The sequence below is a fragment of the Telopea speciosissima genome, chromosome 3, assembly GCF_018873765.1.
Source record: "Telopea speciosissima isolate NSW1024214 ecotype Mountain lineage chromosome 3, Tspe_v1, whole genome shotgun sequence".
Lineage (NCBI taxonomy): Eukaryota > Viridiplantae > Streptophyta > Magnoliopsida > Proteales > Proteaceae > Telopea > Telopea speciosissima.
The window spans coordinates 7,450,797-7,462,981 of NC_057918.1; the positions used below are offsets into that span (position 1 = coordinate 7,450,797).

General features: G+C 39.1%; 1 protein-coding gene across 3 annotated transcripts in view; it reads left to right on the forward strand.

Annotated features, from left to right (window-relative positions):
- The first annotated feature begins 280 nt into the window (after window positions 1-280).
- Window positions 281-12,185, forward strand: part of LOC122654333 (serine/threonine-protein kinase ATM) — a 186,430-nt gene continuing 174,525 nt past the window's right edge. For all 3 annotated transcript variants that reach the window (XM_043848385.1, XM_043848386.1, XM_043848387.1), the window contains exons 1-10: window positions 281-374; window positions 465-573; window positions 711-854; window positions 1,174-1,335; window positions 1,475-1,667; window positions 1,803-1,959; window positions 2,048-2,187; window positions 2,271-2,358; window positions 3,722-3,825; window positions 5,130-5,228. In XM_043848385.1, the coding sequence (XP_043704320.1) occupies window positions 303-374; window positions 465-573; window positions 711-854; window positions 1,174-1,335; window positions 1,475-1,667; window positions 1,803-1,959; window positions 2,048-2,187; window positions 2,271-2,358; window positions 3,722-3,825; window positions 5,130-5,228 (1,268 nt within the window). In that variant the 5' untranslated portion in view covers window positions 281-302. The remainder of the gene's footprint in view (window positions 375-464; window positions 574-710; window positions 855-1,173; window positions 1,336-1,474; window positions 1,668-1,802; window positions 1,960-2,047; window positions 2,188-2,270; window positions 2,359-3,721; window positions 3,826-5,129; window positions 5,229-12,185) is intronic.

The following is a 12,185-nucleotide window of genomic DNA, read 5'->3' on the forward strand; positions in this document are numbered from 1 at the left end:
AATGGCGGTTACGATTTTTTTTCTTTTTCTTTTGTCTTACTTTTTGTTTCCATACCTTTTAGGAAGGGATAAAGTTGTTGAATAGTTGCTGAGTATATAATATAACAAAATCTTCAGATAGTGATCTTGGTTTCCAGGTATACATCGTCTGTCACTTGAGTCTATTCCTGCTACGTCCTTCTGTTGCAAAACCATTCGAGAGTCGCAGATAAGTAGTTTCGACGGCTATTATACTAAAAAAAGTAGGTTAAATCTTTTTTTTTTCTTTTGCCAAATGAGCTGAAGTCCAAGTAGAAGATCATATGGCGGCTACCTCAAAAGATATTCAAGAAATCATTTCCAAGCTTTCATCAGATAAGGCTAAAGTTCGAGAAGTATGTTAATGCTTTATTTATCGGCGCTTATGATTTTTCTGTTGTGGCGTCATTCATTCTTGTCTTACGTTTGTTTCGAAATTTCTCTAGGAAGGAATAAAGGTGTTGAATAATTGGTTGGAAGGGGAAAGATCGTTTGGATTCTGCAAGATTTTAAGCCAGAACACTGCAAATCTTAAACCGAACGAGATCCCTCACTGTAAGCTTGCATCATGCTAAGATATGTTTTTTTATCTGGCAGACATTTACTGTGGTATATTTGTTGGAATTACTTGAAATTAATCAATAGTTGTTATTCATCTGTTTATTTTGTCTAATCCATTGTTTGATGCACAGCTAAAACATGGCCGTTCCTTGTAACATTGCTCATCCAATGTATAGCCTCAGAAATATCCACAAGCAAAAGGCGACCACCAAAGTTGCTTTCTGCAAAAACCCTTCGAATTGCCATCCAACGAGCAGAGGATGTAAAGTTTTCAGGTCAGGATAGGAATTCCATTCTGCTCCATTTGATTTATTCGGTTATTATTTAGCACGTCATTGAGTAACTTGGTTGGTTGTTTATGTTGAGGATTTTTTTAAAATTTCAATAACTAATGTAAAAAAAGGGGGGGGGGGGGAGAAATAATTTAAAGCGAGCGAGATTTGAAAGTTGTATTTGTATTTGATTAGCTGTAGGATTTAAAATGATATTTTATCATAAAAAAAAAAGGAACCATGGTGGAAATACATGGAACTATTTGTGTGTGTGAGTGTATCTCCTTCATCTGCTTATTGGCATTTCTTTCTTATCCATCAGGCGGGAGGCTACTTCTACTTCCTGTGGTCAAGACACTATTCAGTCACATTTGGGATGTGCTAAGGGATGTTCCTACCTTCCAGTCTGAATATGGGATCATTCTCCGGTATATTTTGACAGTAAGAGATTATCGCTTTCACATGAGGAAACGGGTCTACTGCAGTGAGTCCAAAAGAACATTTGATATTTGCTTTATTTTTTCCTTCAATTGATGACATGGATGATGGCTATGATTCTACCAAGAACCATCTGAAATATTTCTTAAATCTTGTAGCTCATTGTTTTGTTTGTGTGTGGCTAGGTCTAGTGCTTCTATACATGAGCAAGGTGGAGACAAGCTTGAGTGGGAAGAACAGCATACCAAACCCAAAGGAAGAAGTATTCCGCTGCATCCTAACTCTACATTCCCTCTTGGAAAACCCTCCTGGAGATTTCACCGATAATCTTAGAGAAGACATCGTTAAGGGATTTGTTCAGATTTTCTCGCATGTAAGGTATTTCACATGGCATCCCTGCTTGATCAAATTTTTTGTGACATACCTTCTGATCATTCTCTGGGACATTGTTTGGTGAAACATCACTATTCATACTTTCCTGCTTGTTGTGTGCTCTTGTTGGAACGTCATCAGGGATGAGGGGAAAATTTCACGCAAGCTTATTGAGTGCATTAATACATATCTGTCGAAGGATGGTCCAAATCTGGGATGCCAGTCCATGGAGATCCATTCTGCTGTACAGGAATTTTTGTTGCGTTCATGGCTTACAACCCATGATCGGGGTTTGAAGGTTTCTTAGGCAATCCAAAATCAATCCTGTGTACTATTATTTCTATTTCATGGACAAATGGCTTAGTATTGGGTTTTATCTTTTGTAGGATGCCCTTATTCTATATGCAAGGTTACAACTAAAGCTAGTAAGGACTGCTGTCGATGGGAGCCATTTGGTAGAACAACTTCTAGATGTTGTCTGTAAGGAACTTGATCAAAGCCATATTGTGAACACTAGTTTGCCATGGTGAGTCCGGGTGTCTTTGCAACATCTAATTTTTCTTGAATTAGATGGTAAGGTTCTGATGGGCTGTTCATGTTCATGTACAGGAGTGATGTTGCTAAGGATGATAAATTTGGAAACTTGACAAGCTTGCAATTTTGTTTGGTGGAGCTTGCAGCCTTCGTTTTCTACTGGGTATTTGTTCAAAACCCCTTAATTATGTTTCAGTCTTTTGGCTGTAAAACGCAAAGACAGCTGCTATTCTTTTTTTTAAATAAAATTATTTATTTGGGGGTGGGGGATTGGAAAAAAACTTTTTCCTACCACTAAAAAATCTACATTGTATACTAACTGGATGATTTCTTTCCGAACTTTTGGAAACTTGCAGTTGTAAATTTTTTGCAAGTTGTTATCCATCAGTCAGAAGCGGAATAGTTTCTCAATTTTTTTTGGAAAAGATTCTCTTTTATCGCCTTGGTATGAAAAAACAGAATCTTTGAAGATAAGTTGGCCTAAAAGGGTTCAGTTATTAAGACCTGCCTCATGTCTTCCTCTCTGATCTCTACACAGACCGTCTCCTGTCCTTGGACCAAACTCTTATCGTAGCCTCAGACCTTTGGAGTTTCTCAACTTGTGCATGATTAATGACCCTGAGACGTTGAGTCATCAGACTCCTTTTAGATTGACCATAATTGGAAAGGTTCCATTTCTGGCAATTTTCTTGGCCCAAATCGGATATCAGAAAACCCCTTCAAATGATGAGATCAAGGTCTCAAATTTCATAGGTAAAGAGGGTATCTTGGGGCATACTTGACACAAAATTTGGGCCCTAAATGATCTGCTACATGGCGGGTGTTGGGGCTGACCATCTAATTACCCCCCCACGATCGGACCTAATTATTACTTATTTTATGGTGTACTATGCTTCAAAACAATATTTTGCATTTGTACACAAAATTTGGGCCCAAAATGATCTATCACATGGTGAATATTGAGTCTGACCATCTAACGTCCTTTGATCGGACCTAAATTAATTACTACTTATTTTATGGTGTACTATGCTTCAAAACAATATTTTGCAAGTGTCCTGAGCATTTCAATGCATTTCTTAAGCATTCTTATGCATATCTTGCGTCTCTTAGTGTCTCTTCGACATGTTTCCGAGACATCTCTTAATACCACCTTACCGACATGCTGACCGATACTGATACTGGACACCTTGCTCTATAGGAGTTCTTTACTATTTTTTTTGGTAGGGCCCAATGCTTCAAATCATGATTTTAAAGATCTATACTAGATTGGATGATTGTCAAACCCGTATCAATTGGACTGGATATGTATCATACCTGGTAGATCGGCTGGCCCAGTATTATGACTGAGCTTTTGTCTCTCTGGATTCTTACTGATCCTTAACTCTTTGCTTCATGTTGACATGATGAACTTTTGGACGAACTATATAGGTAGAGGATTTAATAAGCAAAATGCTAAGTTTTATATGTGTATATATAGTAACCCGAGCAGTTCTGTGAGTGCTTTCAAATGGTTGGTGATCTCTCAGGCATGTGTTAATATGACCAAACAACCATCTTCAGAAAAGAGAGCTAGAAGAGAACATGCTGCTGTCTGTCTGAAGGAGGGGCTTATGAAAGGGAAGTGGTTATGGTGAGCTTTTAACTAATTAAGTTATGCTCTAGTTAATAGATTTTTTCATATGGCCTCGACACTGTTACATATAAAAGATCAATCAAATCTTTGATATGCAATGTTATGTGGGTGGATGTGGTTTACATGGTTGGCAATCTTGATATTTATTATGGTGCCTCCTGACTGTAATTATATAAGCCTACGCAGGGATCTTGAAGGCAAGTATTTGGAACTTGTGAGCCGTGATATTCTTTATATTGGCGAAATTATTTCTTTGAAGTGTCATGAAAATTATACCTGACCAGTTTAAACAGACATGAAATGAACATCATCCGCACCTTTGCTTATTTGGAGTTACATAGCTCTCAAGTCAATGGTATTATTAGTAAATTTATGCTTAGGCATTTGTTTGAAATTCTTTTGGAGTTTGTTTCTCATTGTTAACTTAGGAAATACCTATCTTTCTGCTTGTTTTCATTTGCAATTATGTCAAATTTTATTACTTTAAGGTGCCTCATTTTTGGGGAGTTGTCCTGTTACAGTCATGCACTCATGCAGTTGTTTAACATGGCATTGCTACCTAGGTAGACCTGATTATGAAGCCTAGGCGGCCCAACCTACACAACCACCACAGCATCTCCCCTTCCCCCAACCCAGAATCCACACTACATAAGAAAAGACTGGTGGTAGATAGAGAGAACAAGAGAAGGATTATAAAGGAGAAATTAAGACCTTTTACAGGACTGTGATCATTAGTCACCGCCACCTATTCCTTCTGGGGCAAAGCAACCTGACGCATTGGGGCACCTTCACTTGCTCCTCTGCTTGTTGAAAGGAAAGAGAATTTCATGGTAGCTTCTCTTGCGAAAACAGTAAGGCTGTGTACATTATGACCTTCCCCAGACCCCGCAGTGGCGGGAGCCTCGTGCACTAGGTACGCCCCTTTTTTTTTGTGGTACCAGTTGCAACTATAATGAAAGCTAGGCTTGCTGACCCACATCTGAGAAAGATCTCATGAGCGATTTGTAAAGAACAATCAAGATGGGATTCACATCTTTCCTCAAGTAAGGGCACTCAATGGGTTCAAGTCTTTTTTTGGGCTAATATATATTCCAAAAAATGCTATTGATTCCGCAACAAAATCACTCATTCCCGGCAATACTATCGTGGATTACCTTTGCTTCTTTTATTTCTTCTTTTATTTGGTGGTGGTTTGAATTTTCTTTAGCTGATAATTCGGTTGATTGTTGTCTTGTTTGTAAATTGTAAGTACATGCAGTTATATGAAAGCTAAACTTGTCCTTTTCCATTGCATGCTACAGGAATTGTGTGTTTTGTTTTCTTATACGGAATTACCACTATCGCATAAGTAAGGATCTTGTAATCTACTGGTTTGAAGGCATTTGTGAAAGTTTTGAGAGGTATTTTTCTTTGGACACATGAATGGCATTATATGATTGTTTCATTATTGGATGAACTTTATTATCAACCAGATTCTAGATCTGCTATTTGTGCTTATATGGCCAACATTAGGGAGTTGAGTAGTTGCTTGTAGCCTAGGTAGCAAGTTCTATCTAAACACGATAGCACTCTGGTTAGTCATCACCTTCTTAAGATGATCTTCCTACTTTCAAGGCAAGTGGCTATGATTCCTCGGTATTCAATATTCATTCTATGACATATGAATATATGTTTCAGATCCGAAATTCATATTCAATATAACATTGCAATTTGGTACTCTCTTTTGAATTCACTTACCACTTACTGGTCACATGATGCAAACCAGTTTCGAAACCAGAATAGTCTAACAGAAACTAGTTCACAGCAGGATCGAAGGACACAAGAAAAACCAGAATTGGGAGAAACTTTATAACAGAACACAAAACTCTCATAATGGTCCCAAACTCCAATCGATTACCAAAGGCCCATCATGCATAGAACCTAACCCAAGGCTTATTTCCACTAAAATAAGCCTACTCCTGTGATTTATCTGGTTCATCTCAATCTGAATATATATGTCTACTGATTGCTCTTTAAATTATGAAGTTCATTTCTATAGTTTCCATTAAGCTTTTTGTAATCCTAGCATTGAGCTATTCTTCCGCAGGACCTCCCCTACTGTATCATCACCGCAGTCCATGTTTGATGTTGTCTATCCAGTTTAGCATAGTTGTCAAGGCATTAGGCGACCAAAGGCGTTGGAGGGGGCCTAGATGCAAGGCAACACCGACAAGGTGACCAAGGCACCTCGACGCCTAGGCGACACGCTTTGACAACTATGCTGTTTAGAGCATTTGAATCAATTGATTGCCAATAAAAAGCAGCCATTTCCTTAAGCTTGCTCTTTTTTTTTTATGTGACAATTTTGTTGCTAAAAGAAGAGAGAATTACATCCTAATGATACAGCAACAACAAGAAGAAAGCAAGAAAGACCACAAAGGCGTAGGTCCTAGTTCCTCAAGCTTTTTCTAGGAAAAAAACATATCCATTTGGCGTAGTAGGCATGGTTTTAAGTATCGGTAGGTATCATATTGGCCAGTACGTAGCGGTGGTTATCAATATGATACTTATTATTCAAAAAATGTGTTGACCGATATGGGTCTGATATGGGCCTATATGGTCCGATACAGTTATGATACACTTGATACGCCTCCTTTAAGCCTGCAAAACAGAAACCGTAAGTGAGATACGAAATTGAGAGAAACTGAAGGCCTTGGAAATTTTGGAAATTTGTTTTTTCTGTTCAATATGAGTTGGGGGAATCATCTAACATAAATAATGACCCTAATCTTCACCATTTTAACAAGTTTTGGAAACTTACAATGCTCAAATCACGGATAGAAACAGATTTGGGCAAAAAAGTGGTAAAAATGTAGATCTCTCTTTTTTTTTTTCCTGCTCATATCTTCTCCCCTTTTTTTTATTTTGTTATGCATCACTAGATTAGGTAAAAACGACTCAAATGCTTGCATCAAGCTGATGTATATTTACATATTGCATAATTAGGTGTTTTATGCTTCAAAACAACAAGAATAACAATTCAGCCTTATCCCAACAAAATGGGGTTGGTTATATGGATCCTTACAAAACAAAGTAGGGAAAGCTGAGGTTCTCACAAAGTGTAAGTAAAGTAAGAGGAATGAAGAATAAAAATGAAGAAATGAGAAAAGAAAAGTGATAAATGGAAAAATGAAAAATGAGTAAGAGGAAAGAGGCAAGCCCAAGGAAAATCAGGAAAATCTCAGCTACCTGGTGTCAACAACATTGATCCTTGCCCTCCAATAGGCTCTACCTGAGGCTATACTTTGCATAAAACCCAGACTCTGCATGTCATTCTTCACAACCTCATCTATTGTCATTTTAGGCCTACCCCTAGTTCTTTTAGCTCCCTGAATCGGAATCAGGTCACTCCTCCTTACTGGGGTGCCCGTAGGCCTCCGTTGCACATGGCCAAACCACCTTAGACGACATTCTCGGAGCTTGTCGTTGATCGGGGCAACTCCCATATCGGCTCTAATACTTTCATTCCTCACTTTATCTTTCCTAGCTTAACATCCTCATCTTTGCAACACATAGCTTCGCTATATGGCACTTCTTAACTGCCCAACATTTTGCCCCATATATTATAGCATGTCAGACCATAGTCCTGTAAAACTTATCTTTAAGCTTTAAAGGAATGTGTCAATCACACAATACTTCGGTCACCCCTCTCCACTTAATCCATCCCACTTTAGTTCTTTGTGAAACATCATCATCTATACCACCTTCTTTGTGTATGATAGACCCTAGATATCTGAAATAGTTACTTGGTGGAAACTCTCTCTCCTCAATTTTTACCATGTCATCGTCCATCATAGTGTGGCTAAAGTTACACATCATATACTTCGTCTTTGATCTACTAATCTTTAAGCCACTTGCTGCCGATGTCGATCTCCATCTCTAACTTAGCGTTAATCTTTGCTTTTGGCTCATCCACCAAAACGATATCATCGGCGAATAGCATACACCATGGTACCTCATCTTGGATGTTCTTGGTTAATTCATCTATGATAAGCGCAAACAGATAAGGGCTTAGGGCTGATCCTAGATGTAACCCAACCGTAATTGAGAATTCCTTGCCCTGGCCTCCCACAGATCTCACACTAGTCACCACATTCTCATACAAATCTTTAATTACATTTATATATTTATTCGACACCCCTCTCTTCGTAAGAACATGTCGGATTAAATCTCTAGGGACTCTGTCATAGGTTTTCTCTAGGTCAATAAAGACCATATGGAGGTTCTTCTTGCTAGCTCTACATCTTTCCATGAGCCTCCTCAGTAGGTAGATAACTTCAGTCGTGGATCTATCTGGCATAAAACCAAATTGATTCTTGGAGATACGAGTCTCTCTTCTCAGACGGGTTTCAATAATCTTCTCCCAAAGTTTTATAGTATGACTCATTAGTTTTATGCTTTTGTAGTTATTGCAACTCTGGACATTACCCTTATTTTTGTGAACAGGAACTACAACACTTCTCCTCCAATCATCTGGCATTTTCCTTGTAAGCATAATTTTGTTAAGTAACTTGGTTAACCAATAAACCCCAAATGATCCTAGGGCCTTCCACGCTTCTATTGGAGTCTCATCTGGGCCTTGTGTCGTGCCCACTTTCGTCTTTCTTAAGGCTTCTTTCACTTCTGCCACACCAACCTTTCGATCTATGATGTGTGGTATCTTGATGACTAATGTGATTAATCAAATCGATCATATTCAAACTATCTCCATTTAGAAGTTCTCAAATATACTCATCCCATCTCCTTACAATGTCCTCATCCCTTACCAATGCTCTTCCATCCTCCTCTTTTATACATCTCACCTGGTCAAAATCTCTACTCTTCCTTTCTCTCATCTTAGCTATCATATAAATAACTCTTTCCCCTTCCTTTGTCTTTAGATTAATATAGAGCTCCTCATATTTCCTCGCCCTAGCCATCCCCACCATCATCTTAGCCTCATTTCTGGCCTCATTGTACCTCTTTTTACCGTTTGTTTCATTAGTCCATTGCCAAGTCTTAAACCTCTCTTTGTTGGTCTTGATGGCTGCTTGGACCTCCTCATCCCACCACCAGGTCTCCCTGGGGGACTGACACTTACCCTTTGCTTCCCCTAGAGCTTCTTTGGCAACCCTCTTAATACAAGTCATCATCTCGTTCCACATCACAATGTCACATTGGTGTCTCCCTTAAAGTCAAACTTTCCTTGTTTGACCACATTTTCGAAAAATGTGTCTAGGGACTCACCTTTTAGTCTCCACTATCTATCTTAGGGTAAATAGGTTCCCTCCTCCTACACTTCTGTGCACTGAGGCACATATCTAAGACCACCAGTCTATGTTGGGTGGTTAGACTCTCCCCAAGAATAACCTTACAATCCTTACACAACATCCTGTCTGGCCTTCTAGTTAGGAAGAAGTTTATTTGATTGGTATGCATCCCACTTTTGTACGTAACTAAGTGTTCCTCTCTTTTTTCAAAGAAAGTGTTCACAATAGAAAGATCATAAGCTACAGCAAAGTCTAGGATTGAGGTCCCCTCCTCATTCCTTTCCCCAACCCCGAAGCCTCCATGGGCACCTTCATAGCCTCTACAATCACTCCCAACATGGCCATTCAGGTCACCTCCAATAATAATCGCTTCATCTTGACCAAAACTCTCCACTAAATCATCCATGTGGTCCCAAAATTGGCGCTTACTATTGTCATCCAATCCTATCAAGGGTGCGTAAGCGCAAACAATATTGACAACCTCATTCTCTAACACTAGTTTGATAGATATAATCCTATCACATAATCTTTTGACCTCCACTACATCTTTCTTTAGATCATTATCCACTATAATCCCCTCTCTGTTTCTATTTCTTTGATCTCTCGAATACCAAAGTTTGAAGTCAGCCAACACTTTAGCTTTGTTACCTTTCCATCTAGTCTCTCGGATGCAAGCTATATTAATCTTTCGTGTCCTCATAACATCTATCAACTCCAGACTCTTACCCATTGAGAACCCAATGTTTCAGGAAGCTAATCTAATCCTAAGTTTCTGGGCTGACATAATCCCTCTCACTTGCCCTTGCCTACTTATCACTGCATCAGGGCGCCGATGCGGCGTGTCGCATATGGGGGACGCCCTAGCTAGATAAGGAAGAGAAGACATGATACCAAGATAAAGAACAAGAAATCAAAACAAAGAGGATCCATGCAAAAAGGTGATTGGCTTAATAAAAAATAGTGCCGGCTGCCTACCTGACGCACTACTATAAGAAAAAAAGAAAGGGAATATATATTATATACATATATATATATATAATAGATAAGTATATGAAGATAAAAAAGTGTACTTAATGCATTAAAAGATACTCACACAGCCGGAAAAAAAGGTGCATATTCAAACAAGCAAGATATTGGAATGGTACATCAACGTGTAGAACTAAACAAATAATGTTGGAATGATAAACATGTGATTCAAACACAAGAATAAATATCTCCGAACTTCCTACACCAAATGAAAAGAAAATGCTACCAATACGGTGGAGCAACTTGTGCCACACTAAGCAAGGTGATTAAGCAGTAGACTAAGCAGAATATATGAAGCAAGTAAATCGACAACTAACTGTGGAAGTATACGAGATAATGTCAATGTGAAGTATAGGTGAAGTGTAAGTGTGAATATAGCCATATAGGTGTAAAGTGATTGTGGAAGTGAAAGTGGGGATTTGAGTGTAGGTGTATCTATAAGTACAAGTTCAAGAGATATTCCATACTACTCAGGCTAATCCTAAGCCAGCAGCCTAACACCAAAAATGTCGACAAGAGTGATGCAGAGGCGGAGGGTCTAGCGTATCACAGGTGGTGGGTGGAGGGGCTAAACACTGTTCGCCCTTCTGTAGGGGGAGGTCGAACAGTATGGAGAGTGTCAGGTGTGAATCTGCTCACCCTTCAAAACTGTATTTTATTTATATCGTAAGCACATCCATGCATTTCTTGACCATTTCCATGCGTATCTTTAGCGTATCTTGGGTCTCTCTGATACGATGTCTCTTAAAATCACCCCTCCGATAGGATACCCGTTACTGATAGTTAAATTCTGATAACTTATGGAGAGTGTCTGGTGTGAATCTGCTCACCCTTCAAAACTGTATTTTATTTGTATCGTAAGCACATCCATGCATTTCTTGACCATTTCCATGTGTATCTTTAGCATATCTTGCGCCTCTCTGATACGATACGTCTCTTAAAATCACCCCTCCGATAGGATATCCGTTACTGGTAGTTAAATTCTGATAACTTCATTTTGACTCCTTTATTGTAACCATGGGTTGGATTGAAGTGTTTGTCAAATGTCTTAGGTGCTAGCCACTTGTTGACTTTGTTTGGCCTTTTCTTTGTATTTATGAACACTCCCACTTCTATCTTCTCTTTCTTCCCTGTGCTTTGATTACCAGTAATTTATTAACAAATGTTGGGAGAAATTCGGTGGTGCATTCTTGTCAACTTGTAATAGGGAAAGAAAATCGCCGATGGCAATGAAGATGTATATCCCTTGTTTAAGATTTTATATATATATCCATGAATCAATTCACCCATTTCACAAGGGCCCATCCCTGCAAACGTGGTTCTTGAGGGCATGAAGTCGGTTATAAGTTTATGGCTCAGAACCACATCCAGTTGGACCTCACCCAGTCCTATCCCTATCAACCCAGCCTGACGTTAAAGACCTCATTCAGACTGTGGAGTCCATCTCCGCCCCAATCAGCACTTACAAGAGAAGGGCTTCATTACGAGAAGTGGAGCACCACCAGCATGTTGCAGCAGCTATCATGTACATGACCAGAAGAAGCAGAAAATACTTGATTGATTTCCGAGGCGCAGGTGGTTGGCCGGACTCAACCAGCCCAACAACCATGACTGCACCCTAGTGGGCGCTGTTTCTATCTCTCTCTTTCCCCCTTTGAAATGACCCCTACCCCTCCTGTATGATGCTTCGTGCCCCACCCCCATTGGTGCTGTATGTCTGTCTGTATGTCTTGTAAGGATAAAATGCAACTCAACAGCTGAGCTCAACTCAATAGAGCCTTATAAAGGGTTTTGGATAAATATCCATGCAACTCAACAGCTGAGCTCAACTCAATAGAGCCTTATAATGGGTTTTGGATAAATATCTATAAAATGTTTTTTTTTGGGGGTTAAATAACAACCTTATTGGATGGCTCCAAGAAGACTATATGGTTCAATATAAGAAACCCTAACCCTAATTTGGGATTCAGGGCATAATTACAGTGAGGTTACAAAGACAGTTTCGGTTAATAATTCAAAGAACATAGTGATCCAAGTATGATT